At 41.4% G+C, this 19,261-nt stretch overlaps 1 protein-coding gene across 1 annotated transcript; it reads right to left on the bottom strand.

The window, feature by feature from the left end:
• tctn1 (tectonic family member 1) lies at positions 1-17,577 on the bottom strand. The gene is made up of 14 exons (XM_031319578.2): positions 17,243-17,577; positions 15,675-15,792; positions 14,620-14,753; positions 14,226-14,362; positions 13,935-14,037; positions 13,092-13,204; positions 11,191-11,211; positions 6,488-6,622; positions 5,728-5,853; positions 5,091-5,179; positions 3,215-3,352; positions 2,981-3,134; positions 442-573; positions 1-327 (listed from the first exon to the last, which is right to left on the bottom strand). The coding sequence occupies exons 1-14, from the start codon at positions 17,496-17,498 to the stop codon at positions 181-183; spliced, it is 1,803 nt and encodes a 600-aa protein (XP_031175438.2). The 5' UTR covers positions 17,499-17,577; the 3' UTR covers positions 1-180.
• Positions 17,578-19,261: the final 1,684 nt, after the last annotated feature.

Below are 19,261 nucleotides of genomic sequence, written 5' to 3'. Positions count from 1 at the left end.
TGAAGTGATTTCATTTATTAAAAAAAAAACATTTGTTAAATCTTTTTACAAACATCGTATATACATTATATTCACACAATCTACAGGAACACAGTGATCATACAAACAGTGCTCGTGGTCAAACCGGTGTGTTTGGTCAAATGGACCTGACACTTGGTGAGTGGAACCCATGTGGAGCGTTCAGACAAAAGGGAAGAAAAAGTCAAAGGGCAGTCTTGCGTTGATGGTGGGTGTGGCTCTGGAACCAGGAAGAGCAGCAGCAGAGACTGGAACGAAGGCCGCTGAGCTCCTGACGGACACGATGCTGCTGCCTCCAGACAACATGTCCTGTGGGAGGACACGGCAGTCAGACAGACAGTAGAAATCATTAGATTGCCCATGCATCTTTTGATTTTTTTCCCCGCAAAAACCTGCCAGTATTTATGTAAGAGCGAGTCTTACCAAACTGGTGGTGTTGGTTTGGATGACTTCTTTGATGTTCACAATCTGAGCTTGGGGGTTCACCAGGGATCCGTATTTAGTCCATTCAATTTCTAAATGAAGTGACAATGGGAGGCTGCAACTCTGTGCTTCCTGCAAAACACACACACACACACACACACACACGGTTTTTATTAAAAATTACTTGACAAATGCTTCTGTTACCAAAGCAAAGCACTTTCTATTGAGATTCTTATATTAATTATGGACACTTGCAGATAACTCGTAGTAATTCTGCATATCAGTAATAATATCGGTACTGTCAGCAATATTGTAGTCACTCACTAATCTCCCTCGTACTCTGAACCTCTTGCTTATTCTTCAAATTTCCTCTTATTATTAAATGGCCAACGCTCACCAGTGTTCAGTTCATTTAAATGTGATTCAACACACCCAGATTTACTGGCGTGCAAAGCAGTAAGTTTAAAGATCGAAATAAATGTGCGTGTGCATCTCAATAGAAGGTCTTTAATTTCATGCTCGCACAAGCTCGCATTGGAGCTAACGGTCTCAGTGGCACTGTCCCTTAAACTGTTCAAAGAAGGTAAAGTCCGCACACAAGACACACAGTGTTTCGGCAAAATGTGTCTTAATTGAACTATTAAAGTACATTTCCGGAGCATTAAGCTTTTGTGCGGACTTTACCTTCTTTCTACATTTACTTTTTTTGCCCTGCACCAGCAACTACATGGATGTGCACAACATCGTCTTTTTTTAACTAATTGTCCCTTAAACTGCAATTGTGAAAGAGAGGTCTGTTAAACTGTTGTCAGGCAGTGTTGCAGCAGCAGCTAAGTGTAGCTAATGAAGCTACACGCTACTCCTTATCCACAGCAAGCTGCAGTGGTGATTCCATACCGTAGGAATGAATTGAATTTGCTGTGATCAAATTCCCCAAAAGCAAGCCATCCTGACAGAACTGATGTGGCCCCACAACATAAAGCATATACTGCTTCCTGTGTTTTCAGCTATGGAAACAGGTTTAGTGTAGCCTAGAAATCTAGACGCACTCTAGTGACAGCAACTGTAATTTGCAGCCAGGGTCAGTCTAGCAACTCTCCGTTGGCTTGCGAGCTGGAAAAACCAAATTCTGGTCAGGCCAATCACATTGTGTATAGAGTCGGTGGGTGGGCTTAACATAAGGACGGCAGAGTTCCGCGTGAATTCCCTGCTACTTGAAAACAAAGAAGATGGCTCTTTCGAATCGGCTTTGTCCGCGACTCTGGAAGACTTGGAGTTAAGCACTGAAGTCATTCTTAAAAAAGTGTGTTCGGACTTTTGCTGACCGGATACGGCAAAAGTTTAAAGGTCCCATGACATGGTGCTCTTTGGATGCTTTTATATAGGCCTTGGTGGTCCCCTAATACTGTATCTGAAGTCTCTTTTCCAAAATTCAGCTTTGGTTACAGCCACTAGAGCCAGTCCCACAATGAGCTTTACTTAGTATGTGCCATTTCATATTAATGTTAAAAAAACTCATAAAGTGAAATTTTCATGCCATTGGACCTTTAATCTATCAACTAGCGTTGCTCTGGTTGGCTATGAGTGCAGAGGGAATATGAAAGACAACTGTTTATCCCGCCCCTCGGATTGAGCCCTGCCAATGGTGAGTTCCCAGACTTCAACATCTTGATGTGGGTCTGGCTTGTCAGGCTAGGTTCAGTGTGGATTAACATTGATTTAAAGATCAAAATAAGTTGCATGCGGTATCTTATAAATATTAGAAGCTATTATATGGCTGAGAGCAGTAATCTAAGCCAGTGTTTTGTTAGCAACACAGATTCCAAAAATGAAATGACTTTTCTGTCAACATGCAGTATATAATACAGTACTTTAACTTATTTTCGATGTAAGGAAAAAACCCAGCATCTCGACTCTGAATTTTGAATTGGAATCCAGAGCTGACATGATCTGGACATTGACTGAAGTCACAGTTGTATTAAGAACAAAATAACCACTAATGTTTGTGGTGTAAAAACTGCACTCAACCTGCAAAAAAGTAGCAAATAGCAAAGTAGGCTCAACCACCTCAGACAGCCAATACAGGTTCAAGTGTGCAAATTATATAAGTAATGAGGGAAGGGGAATGAAATAAACAGATAAATCAAAGAAAGATAACTAAAATGATTAAAAAAAGGGAAAAAAAAAAATTAAATAAATACTAATAAAAAGAAAAACAGTTGTAGAAACATAAAAAAGAAATAAAACATTAGACGTGGATGTTAGGACTCCAAACTGCGCTCCAATTGTGTGCCACATGTATGAATGTATTACTCCTGTTTGCTTAGGCCTGCTGTAATTATAGATGTTATGTCATTTTTTTTTATTTTAATATTTTAAAGAGAGAGGCTAAAGCTGCTGCTTTTACTGTAGAGTTAATTAAAGGGGACTGTCCACGATATTATAAACTAATAAACTAAACTAAACAAACACAAACTGTTGGAAATAAAATGGCACTGAAATGTTTAAGATATTGGACCAGACCCGAGACCGTGCTCACCCCAGGGTTGAAGTTGGTCTTGATCGGCACCCAGTCCAGTGGATAGTCTAACGGGGAGTTCCCAAAAGAAGCCACAAACTGGGCCTGCTTTGGTCCTCTCAGAAGGTCCAGAAGCAGCTGAGAGACCAGCGAGCAGTTGGCAGCGTCCTCCAGTCTGCGGGGACAAGACAAGTCAGCGTCACATACGTAGAAGACACACAGCGAGCAGACGTGAAGAGTGTGAAGCTGTCCTGCCTTAATGTGCAGCCGGACACAGAGTCCACCCCGAACAGGACCGGGGAGCGCTGGTGCGGTCCCTGCAGACAGTCCTGGTCCTGTGCACTGTGGAGCAGAGACAGAGTGTCTCTGCCGCTCACGCTCCGAGCAATCCCTGTGACCACAGCTGTTAAGGACAAATTCATCGCAACGCCACCAGTTCTCATCAAACACACTCGCAGTATCCTTACTATACACTAGTATACACTATACAAACCTGATTCACAGTAGCCATGTTTCCATCTACACTTTTTAATGCAAATTAAGTAATATTGAATGAAAAATGCCTTATGGAAACAGTAAAATTTGATTGAATTTCATGAACATCGACACAAAGTTTGTACATTCGATCTCATCAGATTTTCTCTTAATCGGTAAACAGCTTGATGGAAACGTTATTTGCCAAATAAATATGAATATAAATATGAACTGCGATTACGTTTTAGGTGATTTTATGGTTGCAACTCGCCATAAAACAAAGTTTTATTTATTTCCACGTATCCGCCACGTATTTCTACTTTCTTTGCAGACGGCGGGTGTCAACAAAGACCAATAGAAGTGGACTAACGAGGAGAAGACAGAGTTTTTAAATTTAATTTACGAGCAAAATATAACGGCTATTTTAGATACACTACAGGTCACTTAGAAATTTCATTCCACTCCATTACAGACAGAATACCAGCTGAGATCAATTGCAGTGATTTTTTAATCAGGGCAGCAGTTTTCAGATTACATTATGTGCTTACATAAATGCAAAAGGGTTCTCGACTGTTGTAGAAAGAAGTGGCTGATCTTTAATGCAATATCTACATTGCCCATTATCAGCAACCATTCATCCAATGTTCCAAAGGCACATTCTGTTTACTAATCTGATATCATTTTAAATGGCTAACTGAGAAAACATTGGAGAACCCTTTTGCAATTATGTAAGCACATAATGTAATCTAAAAACTGCTGCCCTGGTTACAAAAAACAATGCAACTGATCTCAGCTGGTATTCTGTCTGTAATGGAGTGGAATGGAAATTCCTAAGTGACCCCAAACTTTTGATCGGTATTGTAGTTGTTGTCTGGCATTTACGTGCATCTGCATCACCATAGCGATGTTGTGATAGCGTTGTTGTCTTATTATAGCTTAAAGGTGCTCTAAGCGATATCACGCATTTTTTAGGCTACAACATTTTTTGTCACATACAGCAAACATCTCCTCACTATCCGCGAGCTGCCTGTCCCCTGAACACACTGTAAAAAAACGCCAACAAAAACAAATGGCGACAACCTGCACCACGAAACATAAACAGTCATCCAGCGTTCCAGCCAATAACCGACAAGAAGGATTTGGGGTTGGGGGGGTTAGTGCAGGGAAGCACGGAAGGGAGGGAGAGGGGACGGGATGAGGAGGAGGGAGGGGCGAGCTAGCCTCGTTTTGTTTGAAAATATTTCGAACATCAACAAGAAGTGACGTCACCCAACATCGCTTAGAGCACCTTTAATATGTCGCTATCAGCACTATTACAACTTGTGCAATATTACTCATTTGTAGGTAGACAGCGCGACCCATTTTGGCTAGCAAACTTCATTTGCAAATGTTAGCTTGAATGTTGTGAGATTCAGTGCGAAAATCAATGGAAACACCTTAAAATGTATCAAATCTATTCCATATACCAATTTGACCGCAAAACAGCATGTGACGTCATTACACACAGGTTTTTATTGGCGTTAAAGCCGTTGGATGGAAACACGCTTTCACCGGCTTTATTCGCATGAATGTTTTTAGCGAACTTCAGATAAACACAGCTAGTGTCTATTGGTCAAGCGGAGGGAGCTGCAGCAGCGTGCAGGCAGGTGAAGGATATTCTGCTGTTCTTGTTCCAGACACAAGAGGTAGTCCAACCACATAACCTGGATTTCCACTGTAGTGGATGGCCACGTCCTCCCCACCCTCCTGGTTCAAAGACACAACATAAAGTACATCACTCGCATTTACTCTCTAAAAAAGAAAGTTTTCAATTATCAGTTATAGGACGTTATGCACAGGACGTCATTTTTTTTTTTTTACTTAATCAGAGTCAGAAAAACGTGTGCGTGGGAGCCTGATCCCTCCCTGAAGCTCCGACATCCTGAAATCATTCGGATCTGTTTTTTTTATACTGTATGTACTGTATGGACATATGCTCATTTTCAAGCCGTGGGTGGAGCTACTCAGATGGGGGGGCGGTGTATCTAATGAGCCTGCACGTGACAGAGGAAATAGAGCTAGATTGGCTGGTTGAATCACGTTTTCACAAAGAAACTGACCAGGTCGTCTTATTTCAGTTTGTGGGTCGGTCGACTCTCCAGATACCCAGATGTATACAAGCACTGAAGAAGTGACTCCCTCATGACATGTCCCCTTTAAAATCAGTAGTTCTGATTCCCCTCATCTAGAAAGAGAAGGAACCCTTCGTGGCTAACACTCCGTGAAACATAGTCAGTTTGTTGTTGAGGCACTACCTGAGCAAATGTGATCTGAAACTCCTGTTCCAGGGACAGAGCTGCTGCACGGACAAATCCAAGTACCAGAGACACCGTCGCATTCACAACCTCGCCAGCCGGGTCGTACTTTATCACATAGGCAACCTACGGAGACAAACATGTCTTAATGGTCCAGCCTACGATTACTTCTTTTATTTGCAAGAGTTTTCATTCCATGTCCACACTTTCAGCTAAACTGTCCTTTGTATAACCTGTTGTGTCTATATTCTGTTAAACAAGCTGAAGTGATTAAATATACCATGTCATATTTACACACTTGTAAATAGAATAAAAGGTAGAGACTTCAGCAGGTACCTTCAGGTAAATTTATTCAACTCTGCCGACCGGATCAACAACTGCATGTAAGGACCTCTACATGCTACTGTATATAGGCAAAAGGTGTCTATATAGATGCCTTAATGTAATTATTAATATCAAACACAATAGGTAATCACCTATAAATATTACATCCCTGTCCTTAAAAATAAAGTGCTGATTAGCAGCATTTTTCACAGCCTGGAAGGGTAGATAAAACTCTGTAGCATAAACATTCTTTGAACAGGTAAACAGTCTTAGCATACTAAATACTGCAACATAGAATATATCAGTACTCTAATACTCGTTATGGCATAGCAGATGTTACTGTCAGAACCAGAATTTCACTTGCAATTAAATGTACAGCTATGTGCCAAATAACGTAATGAAGTGATTAAACAGATTGGGTCATGTGTTGACTCACCTGCAGCACCACATGAGCACAGAGGCTCGGCTTCAGCAGGACGGGGCGGAGCCTCTCTCCCCCGCTGTCCGCCAGCTCTGTTTGAGTCCCGTCAACAGACTGCAGGACGACTGAAGACACCTCCACAGGAACAACCTCAACGACACACAGACACACACACACACAGATAGACTGTAGACTGCAGCTCTCTGTGTTGTCTCCCAACAGGATTGGCATTTTGTTTGTTATATATTTGGTCAAATTTGGGATGTTTGTGTTTGAATTTGGCCACTCTGTTTCAACTTTGTCTTTCTTGCACAGCTGGCAGAAGCGCTCCTCTTTGGGGAGCCATGATTGTTTGTATCGGCCAGTCTCGATGGAAAGGTTGTGCTCGCTGGGTCACTGTCAACTTCATTAACATTTAGGCCAATGATATTTTGCAGATTCATCCTCTGCTCTCATTTAGCTCACTGCAGAGCGTTGACTCGGGAAAAATGGAATGTGTCTGGGGCACCCTGGTGGCTCACCTGGTAGGGCATGCGCCCCATGTACCAAGGCTCAGTCCTTACCACATTGGCCCAGGGATCGATTCTGACCTGCGGCCCTTTGCTGCATGTCTTCCCCCTTTCCCGTCTACAACTGTCCTATCAATTAAAGGCCAAAATGCCCAAAAGAATAATCTTTTTTTTTGTATGACTAAACCTCCAGAACTGATGCCATCCCATCAGCCTCCGTGCTAGTTAGCATATGTTAGCACTCTATTATTGTGAACATGATAAAGCATTTAGCTCAAAGCACTGCTGCTGTGCCACAGAGCTGCTAACATGTGTCACTGTGTTTTCCCAGCATTCCAGGCAGCCATTCACTTCCATCGCTGTCCAGCTCACAGATATGCTGTTGTTAAAGGCTAACTAAAGCACCGAATCATTTCATAACGTGTTAAAAGCAGACAGGATGTACACTGTGGTGCATTATACATCTTCAGCAGGTTTCAAGCTTGCATACCAAACTAAATGAATGGAAATCCATGGGTGGTAGGGAAAACATCTCCAAGATATAATACAGAAAAGTAACGCATACCAAGGGTTGTAGAGGTGCTGATCACTGGAGGTTGTCTTGAAAATAAGAGAAAAGTGTTGCACACTTTAGATAAAGTACACCATGATGTTCATTTAGAACTCATGTTTTAACGTTTGCCATATATCTATTAGGATTTTCTTCAATATATTTGTTAGGTTTCCAACCCCCCCCCTTTATTTCAGAGTGACAGTGGATAGATAGGAAAGGTGGGAGAGAGATGGGGAGTGACACGCAGCAAAGGGCCACAGGTCGGACTCGAACCTGGGCCTCTGCAAAGGCCTCAGCCCACATGGGGCGCACGCTCCTACTGGGCGAGCCAGAGGTCGCCCCTAGATGTATTTTTTCAACATTAGAATGTTGTAAATGAAATTGAGATCTTTGTCCATAGTGTTAGACATAGGTTGTGGTAATAATATTGTATAATAATAATTTGTTTTAACCCCAATGATGCTAAATGACTACCTAATCGACATCAGATGTGTAAGAAGGGTGTGGCCTATATATTACCTGTGGCTGTGTCAGTCTTTGATTGTTGATTTAAAGAAGGCCTGAGGGCCGAAACCTCATCGGAATAAAAAGAGATATGCACATGGAGCAACAGTGTGTGCCACTTTTTTTTATTCTTATTTTCAAGTAAAAGACATCTCTGTCTTTTCCAATGCTACCAGTATGGCTTGGCTAAATAGTGTGCGGTGATGTAAAGTGTGGTGTCAATGCAAATGTGACAATAACTGAAGACTTCCTTCTTCTTGGTAACAGAGCATCCAGTCATTAGAGAAATGTTTCCTGTGCTCACATTGCAGCAGTTACCCTCAACCTGTTGCACTACGCGTGGGCTGACTAAACTTCCCTAAACCATCAGCCCTGAGCTGGGAGCTCTTTATGGGATTTAGAGTCTCTACTGGGAACTAAAACCAGCTCGATGGTGTTTTAAGCCCCCAATGTCGACTTCAAGGCACCTAACCCTAACCTTAACCATTGCCTAATCCTAGAGTCTTCCAGGCAGCGCTGCCTGGAAGACGTTGTTGGGGGCTTAAAACACCAAACACCCTAAAAGCATACTGCATCCGCTGACAGATAAAGACAACTACAATGTCAAATACTGTGAATTACTTTCATGTTTCAACAAGTTTTATATGACGTTGTTGCATTTAACCGGATTCTAACTTGACTTGGACAACTAATTGATTATTAAAATAGTTGTCAATTTTATGTCTGTTAACTGATGGATCTTTTCAGAGTTAAACAAAACGATATGCATACTTACTGCTGCGTCGTATAACTCTAAAGTGGTTAGAGAAAAGTTTCCTGTGCTCTTGTTGCAGCAGTTAACCTCAACGTGTTGCACTGTGTGTGTGTGTGTGACATGTTTTTGAGGCCTCTCCAAAGGAACGTCAGTGTCTTGCTAAATGTCCGGGTTAGGCAGGCCATGTGTGAGTGGGTTTAACACAGACTTTTGGTGCAGCTTAGTTATTTTGTGCCAAAACTTCCTCACAACACCAGCAGTGAGCTGGGACGTCATTATGGGATTTGGGGTCCTATCTTGCACCCGGCGCAGCGCAAAGCCCGACGCAAGTGTCTTTGGTAGTTTTACCGACAGTTGTCAATTTCCAGTCCAGTGCCCGCGTCGTTTAACTAGCAAATGCACCTGCGCCCATCTGTGCGCCCATGGGGGTGCTGGTCTTACAGGGAGGTGTGTTCAGGTGCATTCTTGGCATATTGCTATCTTGAGGCAGTGGGAAGTGATTGCGCCATTGACCAAGAAAAACCTGGTCTAAATTCAATAGCGCAGCATTTCATTGTTATTTTAACAGCGCATTAGTAAAATGCACCTAGGCTTATGCACAGCGCGCACACACTATGTTGTTACACACACACACACACAGGGAAGCTCAGCAGCACACTAACATGCAAAAGATTAAAAATAAAAATATTACAGTCAGATCTGCCATCATAATAGCAATGTGCCAAGGTACAAACGCGCCTGGCTTTTAAAGGGAATGGGAGATGACGCTCTGATTGGTTTATTGCATGTTACGCCCAAAACACACCTATGAATTAATGAAGACACTAAGTACAACCCTATTACACCATGCGTCTGGCGCACGGACCCTTTTTTCCGCCGTCAAACTAGCAAAAGTGGATTTGGACACGCCCTACACACACCTGCGCCATGTGCTTCACGCCGTGCGCTTCGATCGTTAAAATAGGGCCCTTGGAGTCTCTGCTGTGTCAGCTGACGATAAAGACAACTATCTACATTACACTACACATACAGTATGCACTACTACTATCTAACTACAACTAATATCAAGTAGTCTGAGGACATCATGGAGAAACTAGAACACATATTTAAATGCATTTTCTCTGTATTCCATGTGTTTCAAGAAGTTTGTTGTCCTGATTCTGACCTGACTTAAACAATTTATCGTTATCAAAATACTTTTCTGTCAATCAACTAATTAAAGTGCTTCATTGATTTATATTCAGATGGTATTTTTGGAAGTTTTACCAATGTGTCATCATTGTATGGATTATCTGTAAACCATTTCTTTAGGTACCTTCAACTTCGTCACTTTGTTTCAAAAAGTTTCCCTAATTTTCCCTCCTTACCACCTCAACAACCACGGGAAGGATTGCTTAACTTTAAGCCACAACGAAGAGCGATTGTCTCAGAAATACATAATCGCATTCTGGATCTTTGCGATCACACAAACTCTAAAACAAAGACTGCTTGGGAGGGGGAACTGGGACTCCAATTTACTGACGAGTGGTGGCAGAAAGTTGTTGATGGACTGAGTACTGTGTCATCTTGTGCACGTCTTGGGCTGATTCACTTTAAGGTTGTACATAGGGTCCACTTTTTAAAATCAAAACTGTCTGTTATTTTCCCGGAAGTAGAGGATAAGTGTGATAGATGTCTGAACCCACATTGCCACTTGAGCCACATGTTTTTCCTTTGTCCACGCTTACACATTTTCTGGTCTGGTATTTTCAATACAATTTCAATTATAACAGGAATAGATTCTCAACCGTGCCCCTTAATTGCTATTTTTGGGACCCCTGGCCAGTCAGATCAACTAACTTTAGCACAGAAGGAAATTCTTAGTTTCACTTCTTTACTAGCCAGACGTCGAATTCTCTTACAGTGGAAGTCTCCAAACCCTCCTTCAGTTTCACAGTGGCTCAAAGATGTACTGTTTTTCTTAAAACTTGAGAAAATTAAGTACACAATGAGAGGTGACACTGATACGTTTTTTCGTATATGGCAGCCTTTTCTATCATATTTCGCAGACGTACAAGTCTTACCAGACTAAGTTCTGTTATACCGGTATTTTGTATGTATGCATATTATTCCAACTAAGCCAGGGTGGGGTGGGTGAGTTTTGTGCCTTATTTTATTTATTTACTCTTTGTTTCCTTTCTTTTTCCTTGCCTTTTATGTATAATTTGTTGTGCTCTGTAATTTTGTCTTCTGTGTATTTTTCAGTTTAAAATCTAAAATGTACAAGATGTCTAGTTTCAAAACTTGATTCTGATCTCAATAAAATATGTTGTCACCCTGACAACCCAAAAAAAAAAAATAAATCAACTAATTAACTGACGGATGGTTTCAGAGTTAAGTAAAAGGTAGCCATACTTACTGCTGCGTCTTTATTCTTCCCCTGTGGAGTAGAAAAGATCTTTGAATTAACATCAACTATAAGCATTTCCGATACAAACATCCACCTTAAGCGTGATTTACACTTTTGCGTAAAATCTACACCGTGGCTACGTACGTAGGTACGTAGAGATACCGACCCTACGCTGTAGCCTGACGTGCACCTCTCGAAAAATGTAACTACAAGTCGCTTAATCACGGTCTCTCTCTCACTCGCTCTACCACACCGCACCACCACACACACACACACACACACACACACACACACACAAATGCCGGCCCTGCTATTAGATCGACGCACACACCAACGCACGCGTATAAACTTCAGGCCACTTACGTAAGCCACGGCGAAAGCTCTGTGTGAAGCCTCCGCAGAACCATAAAGCAAGCTTTACTTTGTTTTCTTATCCAGAAATGAAGGAAAAGGATTAAAGGAGAAGTCGGCCCAGAAACACTTTTCAGCTGCCTGAAATATTTCTGATGAATGTTTGAGCAGGTAGAGGAGAACAGCTGAAGCACATTCAGAAAAGAAGCCTGACAAAAAGTAAAGTACAACACTCAAAAGAGTACTTCAGCTATCAAGTATTCCATAAAGTTTGGGAACTCCCAGAACACTTGAGTACTTTACATCAGTACAGTGTGTCACTAGCCATGTTTCCATCCACATGTTTTTATGCAAATTAATCAATCATTTATTTAATACATGTAAATTTGATTGAATTTCATGAATATCGACACAAAGTTTATATGTTCGATCTCATCCGATTTTCTTTTAATCGGTAATCGGCTTATGTGATGAACGCTGATGGAAACGTTATTTGCCAAATAAAAAATGAATGAATGAATGACGCGATTACGTTTTGTTTTAGGTCATTTTATGGTTGCAACCCGCCATAAAACGAAGAAGAAGTTTTAGTCATTTCAGCCACGTATTTCTGCTTTCTTTGCAGACATGGCGGGGGTCAACAAAGACCCCAGCGTTGCAGAGGAAGGTCTGGCTAGTCCACACAGCATTCCTGGATGGGAGAAAAACGTGCTCTGATTTACTGGCATTTCTATAAACCAATCACAATCGTCATGGGCGGTGCTAGGCACCGCACGGTGCTTCTGCAAAATAGCTTCAAGAAGGAACTTATTTTGGTGGAACATGTGTACGTTCAAAAGTTGTTTTAGTTGTGCAACAGAAAACTCAGATTGAACAGATAGTCTAGCTAGCTGTCTGGATTCACCCTGCAGAGATCTGAGGAGCAGTTAACCATAGTCCTCAGAAATCCACTAGAGTTTAGAACGCCAACACAAAGAAAGAGGAAGGAAACGGAAATCGATGAAAAGACATGCATCCAGCGGAATGTCCCTGCGGCACCGGAGCAATCTGGGAAGTGGAACATCGTGGATGTAGACTAACAAAGACAGATATAAGTGGGGAGGAGAGACTTTTAAATTTAATTTACGAGCAAAATATAACGGCTATCTTAGATAGTTGTTGTCTGGCATCTACGTGCATCTGCATCATCATAGCGATGTTTTGATATCGTTGTTGTCTTATTATAGCTTGATATGTCACTATCAGCTGGCACATAAGCACTATTAACAACTTGTACAATATTACTCATTTGTAGGTAGATGGCAGGATCCATTTTGGCTAGCAAATCTTTGTTTGCAAATGTTAGCTTGAATGTTGTGAGATTCAGTGCGAAAATGAATGGAAACACCTTAAAATGTATCAAATCTATTCCATGTACCAATTTGACCGCAAAACAGCATGTGACGTCTTTATTCGCACTTGTGTTTTTAGCGAACTTCAGATCATTCGATTGACAAGTGGATGGAAGCGTAGCTACTGATGGTGCTGGAGAGTGTTTGAGGGAGGGCAGAGCCACTCACAGCACACAGCTGGATGGAAGTGTAGGTGTCCATGCTGAGGGCTGGCAGAGAGCTGCAGTCCCGCTCCAGGACCACACGCCGGGAACACCGACCGCTCCGATCCTTCAGGAACGCTGCGCAGACAAACCTCTTTTAAGCATGTTTGAAACACGAAATTACAACGCTAAGACGATAAAGAGGTGTCAGAATATTCCTTTAACAAATAACAGATTAGAACACAACTATTTGATTCTAAATACATACATACGCTTAAAGGGATACTCTGCTGACTTTAAACTAGCTCTGTGTCCTGGCAGTGTGTGCAGATAAACGGCTTCCCTTCGTGGCTCCAGCCATCAGTTTGTTAACTAATGTTTTTTTTTCTTTTCAGACGTGGACTGATACTATGTATATGTATATATATATATATTCCTAGGAAAAATAGCATCATCTGTTATCCATTGTTTTAGTGAAATCATTTTGTTTTCCGTGTTTTATTTAGTTTAATATTATTTATGTATGTGAACCTAATTCAGCTTTAGTCCTGGGGACGCTTTGTGTTAAACTACTTAAGTTACTGAACAGAGGGCAAATGTCTGACATGAAACATCTTTTACTCTGACTGATTATTAGCAGCTCCAAGGCTCCAGCTGCTGAGTGAACAGCTGTACTTTAACATCTGTACAGGTCAGTGTTTGTCCGATAATCAGACAGAACAGGCACTGCATTTTAATTTCAGATCAACATGGCTGTGTAACTGATATCACTGACGACACACGGTACTTGTGGTACCGTTGCATTTTAGCATTCCTCATTATCCCATAACGGTCAGAGTTGGGCCACAGTGCAGTGAGGAGACGTTACCTGCAGGACTGGTGTCCACACAGTCAGCAGTGAGACCAGCAGCTGGCAGCGGGAACATGGCTCTCTGTCCACTCCGTCCTGCTGTCAGCATCACATCCCCAAACTGAAAGCACAAACCATCAGCAGCACATGAGAATGAATCCGTTTGAGAGAGAGAGAGAGAGAGAACGCCTTTATTTAATTCACAATTTTCACTCTGTTGGTACAGTTGCACACACATTGAACACAGGCCTGAATTACAAACATGCTCAGGACCTATACATGCTAAACAGATGTCAGAGTGAGACTCGCCTGGTATCCAGATGAGGCCGGGAGCTCCGCAGTGTTCTTCTCTGAGCCAAAGATAAAGCCGGTAAATTCTTTAAAGAGCGAGTCAAAGCTGCTGGCAGTTGGAAGAGCGGGAGCGGGATGAGAAAACCCATCAACGCCTAGACACGACAAATAGTCAGGAGAAAGATCAGAAAGTACTTTGTGACATGGCTGCATTCTGTTTGCGATCTACAATACATCAGCCCACAAGTATAACATTCTGCATAACATACACCAGCCTTATCCTTTACATTCAGCATTAAGGTTCGTTACAATCTACTAATTGACCAACGGGTGTAAGTCTGAAGTAATAATCGCTTATAAGGCTTTATTCCCAGGCCATTTCTAATCCAAATGAACACCATTCATGACTTACGGTTCTGTGACTGAATGCAGAAGATGTCATAATTAGTCTCCTTCCGGACAGACGACTGCAGCTCTGAGTAGCCATCTATTTTGCTCGCTAAAGAGTAGGACGCCACATCGCGGCTGCACAGCTGCTTTGTGCCACTGCAGACAACAGAATGAACAGCAAGGATGAAGCCGGAGCTTCCACTGGATGCAGACAGATGTCACCGAGTAAAGCTGTCAGAAATAGGCGGTTCATACTGATAACGGACAAACGAGGTCATTCAATCTGTCCCCAAGCATATACAGTAATTTAACATGTGTGTAAACTGTGCCTCGGGAATTCATCTAGCTTCAAATCTTTTATCAACTGAATCTATTTACGTAAATTCTAAAATCAGAGAATGTGCGTTCTGCAGAGAGAACCAGCATTATTACAGACATGCCTTTACTTCTATTGTTTATATTTTAGGAAGATCTCCACAGCAGTAATACCATCAGAGTCATGTCACACTCACCATTCTGCTGCTCTCACTTTCTCACTAATAACGTTCATTTACTAATAATAGTAATTCATTTGTCACTGAAACAACACACAGATATATTCAAAGCCTCCTAAAGGGCCAGATCCCTCCCTGATCGGCGAAGGCTTTTCATTTCAAATGTAAGCAGAAGAGTTGATTTTCACTGACATAAGAGTGTAAGTAAATAGAATAAATTTGGGACTTATAAAGGATCTTAAAAAGAGAAGCTCAGAGCAGCAGAGCAGTGAGTAGTTCTACTCCTCAATGTTTCTATGAACAGCTGCTCTTTATGTAAATAGTTTCTGTTTCCTGTTTTCTTACAGTGGCAATACATCCTGCCACCTGGATACTTGTGAATCATTACTGATAATGAAGCATTGGCACTGGAGCTTATGAAAGACACACAGTAGGCTAGTAGGCAGCAGTTTTTCAACTTGCTGCTGTAACAGAGTCATTTCCCAGTTTGGGATTAAGTAAGTAAGTAAGTAAGTCAGTCTGTCTGTCTGTCTGTCTACTGTATCTCTCTCTCTCTCTCTCTCTCTCTCTCGACCGGACTTGCCTGACAGTGTCCACTGAGCAGCCGGTGAACAGAGCCACCTCGTCCGTGCACGCTGGGTCGCAGCAGCAGTTGATGTCGCACACATCCTGGTGCTCATCACAGGGACACAACCTGCCAACTGAAACACAGCGACGCTCACAACAAACCTTCTCCATCTCACTGAGGAACCTTAGCTGCCCTTATCTGATAGAGATTATTATTATGTGCTGTATGGACAAACATGACATGGCCATTATGTGTCTGCATGTATGCATTTAACAAAGGATATCTCTAAGTACCTGCACATCCACTAATTAATGTGTGGATTAGTTTCTGGATGAATGGATTAGGCTAGTTGTTTGGTTTCTAAAATGTCAGAAAATGGTGAAAAATGTGGAGCGGTGTTTCCCAAAGCCCAAGATGATGTCCTCAAATGTCTTGTTTTGTCCACAACTCAGAGATATTCAGTTTAATGTCACAGATGAGAGAAGAAACTAGAAAATACTCACATTTAACAAGCTGACATAACACAATAAATTTCATAAAAAATTACTCATACCAATTAATCAATTATCAAAATAGTTGGCGGTTAATTTAATAGTTGACAACTAATCCAATAATCGGTACACGTGCAGTTTAGTGTCCCAAATTCCCCATAACGTAACCCCATTTGTACAGGTCCTATCCCCTGACCAATCGGCTATCCTAACCTTAACCACTCGAGGTCAATGCCTAACCCCAACCAATCGAGCTGCTTCGTAGGGCGGGTCTTGGCGTGGCTATAGTGGCATTTGGGACACTAAACTGCACGTAAACCTCCATGATCTATGATATGTTTGTGTGTGCACATGGATATTTGAATGAGCTGATATGTATGTAACGTTACACATGCTCTATGTCTATGCTTACATATGCATATGCATATGTAAGCATAGACATAGAGCATGTGTGTGTATATATATATATATATATATATATACAGTGCTGCTCATAAGTATTCATACCCATGGTCAAGTTGACTAAAAAGAGGAATAAAAAAATCATCTTTTGGAAATTGATCTTAATGCCTTAATTAAAAAAATTAGGAAAAATCCGACCTTTTAAGGACACCAATGTTTTTTTGTGAATTAATAATGTATTGTAAATAAATAAATGTTCTTCCTTAAAATACAGGGGCCATACTTATACATACCCCTATGTTAAATTCTCATAGAGGAAGGCAGATTTTTATTTTTAAAGGCCAGTTATTTCATGGATCCAGGATACTATGCATCCTGATAAAGTTCCCTGGGCCATTGGAATTAAAATAGCCTCACATCATCACATACCCTTCACCATACCTAGAGATTGGCATGGTTTTATTTCAGTTAGCCTAATAGCTGGTTTGATTTGCATTGATATGGATCTTATCTCAGTTAGCTGAGTTTAAAAACATGTCAGTTTAAAGTTTTCTTAATAACATCAGAGAAACACAATGATTTGATCTATGTGCTAAAAAGAAACTGTTCACTGACACCCTGCAATGATCCACTATAACACTAACTAACGCTACAGTGTAACGTTAGTGCGGCAGAGCCACGGCAGGTTACCGTTAGTGACAGGGGAGAGCAGCTGGCCGGACACGGGCAGGCCCGGCTCAAGGGGCTCCACTCCGCTGGGGCTCGGTGCTCTCGGTGCTGTCGGTGCTGTCGAGTAAAACTGTGTCGGCTGTGTAACATCACTGTCAGTGGCGTTATACTCCCAGTCACCAAACGTCGTATTAAAGTTGTAGCTTGTTGTGTTCTCGCTTGTAGTTAGGGCAGTAAACGAGAGGAGTAAACACAACACCGCCGCTGACACCGCCATCTTTGTTTAATCGTTGCTATGGTTCTTCCTCTTCTCTTGTTCCGTTAACGGGTTACTGCGTTTAACGACGCCTTACCGCCTCCTGTTGTCCGAGCAAGGCACTGCACTCCATCTCTTCTGGAAATGTAGCTATACATACCATAGACTGTAAATAGTAATATTAACAGTCTATGAAACATACCCACAAACTGTGGCAAGATATGTGTAGATTCATCTTGGGTAATATTACCTGTAATTTTGAACTTTTACTGGAAAATGTAATATTTAGTTTAGTCAGATACAATATTATAATGAGAAAGAATATTTTCTTGTCAATCTCATAATATTCTTTGCAAAGTTTTACATTCATAAATCTAAATTTGCCAAAGTAAAACCTCACTTTAATTTGTTCAAGAAAGAAATGGTGCTATATGTTAAGATCGTTAAAAAAAAACGAGGGACCTCAGATCTGGACTCATTGAGCCGGAGGACATTTAGTGACATCCAACATTTGATGTCAGAGAGACAAGCCATCACATGAGAAAATCTTTTGCATTTAAACAAACAGTGTGTGTTGTATCTACAGATCCATCTGAATGCATTACCTGGAAGCCATTGTATTGTCTCAACATTACAATGTCCTTGTATATTTACATAATGAGCCGTAATCACAAGTCATTATATGACATTTAAAGCTGTATTCATTGTTTGTCGTCTTGGAGGCACGGACACAATATTATGACGTCATAAAGATGTGCTGGCAGACAGTTTACACATCATGTAACGGTATACACACTGGTTCATTCTTACGATCTTATGCTTATGCTGTGAGGTATTTGTAGTTTTTACAGTTCTCATAGTGTTTCCTAATGTACCTGTCTGTTGCAGTGTTTTGGTAATCCACAAGATGGCAGCACAGGACAGTGAAACACAGGAATCATCGTCTCTTTCCCCCAGCTTCATTCAAAGAGACAACAGTTTTATGACTATCAATTTACTGTGAATTAATATGCTGTATTATCATGATGTATTATGCTGTTTTTGGTGTAAATGGAACAGGATATGTTGGGCTGTTTGATATACATAGTACAACCATAAAGAAAGAGAGAATTGCTGTGATTGGATAAAAATCACTTGAAAATAGATTACTTGGAGAGAAAAGAGGAGGAATAATGTGGAGTGAAGTGATTGGATAAAAGGCTACAGACAGATAAAAGGTGTGTGTGTGTGTGTGTGTGTGTGTGTGTGTGTGTGTGTGTGTGTGTGTGTGTGTGTGTGTGTGTGTGTGTGTGTGTGTGTGTGTGTGTGCGTGTGTGTGTGTGTGTGTGCAGAGTGCTGATGAAGGTCCCTGGTTGAACTTCCAGCTTCATAAGTCACTCTGATTGGTCGGCTGATCCCACAAATAAATTACATTTCATGTGTGCCAGCCCTACAGAGACTTTAAAGTAAAGCTCAGCTGGTGAAACATGGAACTGTAATCTATCAATCTATAACATGTTAGAACAAGTGAAGCATTGTGATTAAAATGTCCACAAAGGTTATGTGTTCCAACCAAGAGATATTCACTTATATCAAACACAGAAATGCAGTAAATGGCACACGTTTTAAGTCATTTATCAAGTGAAAAATACATATAGATGTATTTCTGTAAATGATCTGAAACATTTTCCTTCTTGGAAATACCGTTGAGCTCCGTTTCTGCAGCTTGCCAAATAGTAGCTCGGTGTTAGCCAGCTGGTCAGTGACTGTCGGTCTGCTGTTTGGAGCTGAGCAGGCCTGGTACA

This window comes from Sander lucioperca, chromosome 1 (assembly GCF_008315115.2).
Source record: "Sander lucioperca isolate FBNREF2018 chromosome 1, SLUC_FBN_1.2, whole genome shotgun sequence".
Classification (NCBI taxonomy): Eukaryota; Metazoa; Chordata; class Actinopteri; order Perciformes; family Percidae; genus Sander; species Sander lucioperca.
This window is presented reverse-complemented; position numbering and strand designations above follow the sequence as displayed.

Coding starts and splice junctions, on each gene's coding strand:
- tctn1 (XM_031319578.2), bottom strand. CDS start 17,498: ATGGCGGTGTCAGCGGCGGTGTTGTGTTTACTCCTCTCGTTTACTGCC. Junction 14,363..14,619: donor CTGCATTCAGTCACAGAACC/GTAAGTCATGAA, acceptor TGTCGTGTCTAG/GCGTTGATGGGTTTTCTCAT. Junction 328..441: donor AAACCAACACCACCAGTTTG/GTAAGACTCGCT, acceptor GTCCTCCCACAG/GACATGTTGTCTGGAGGCAG.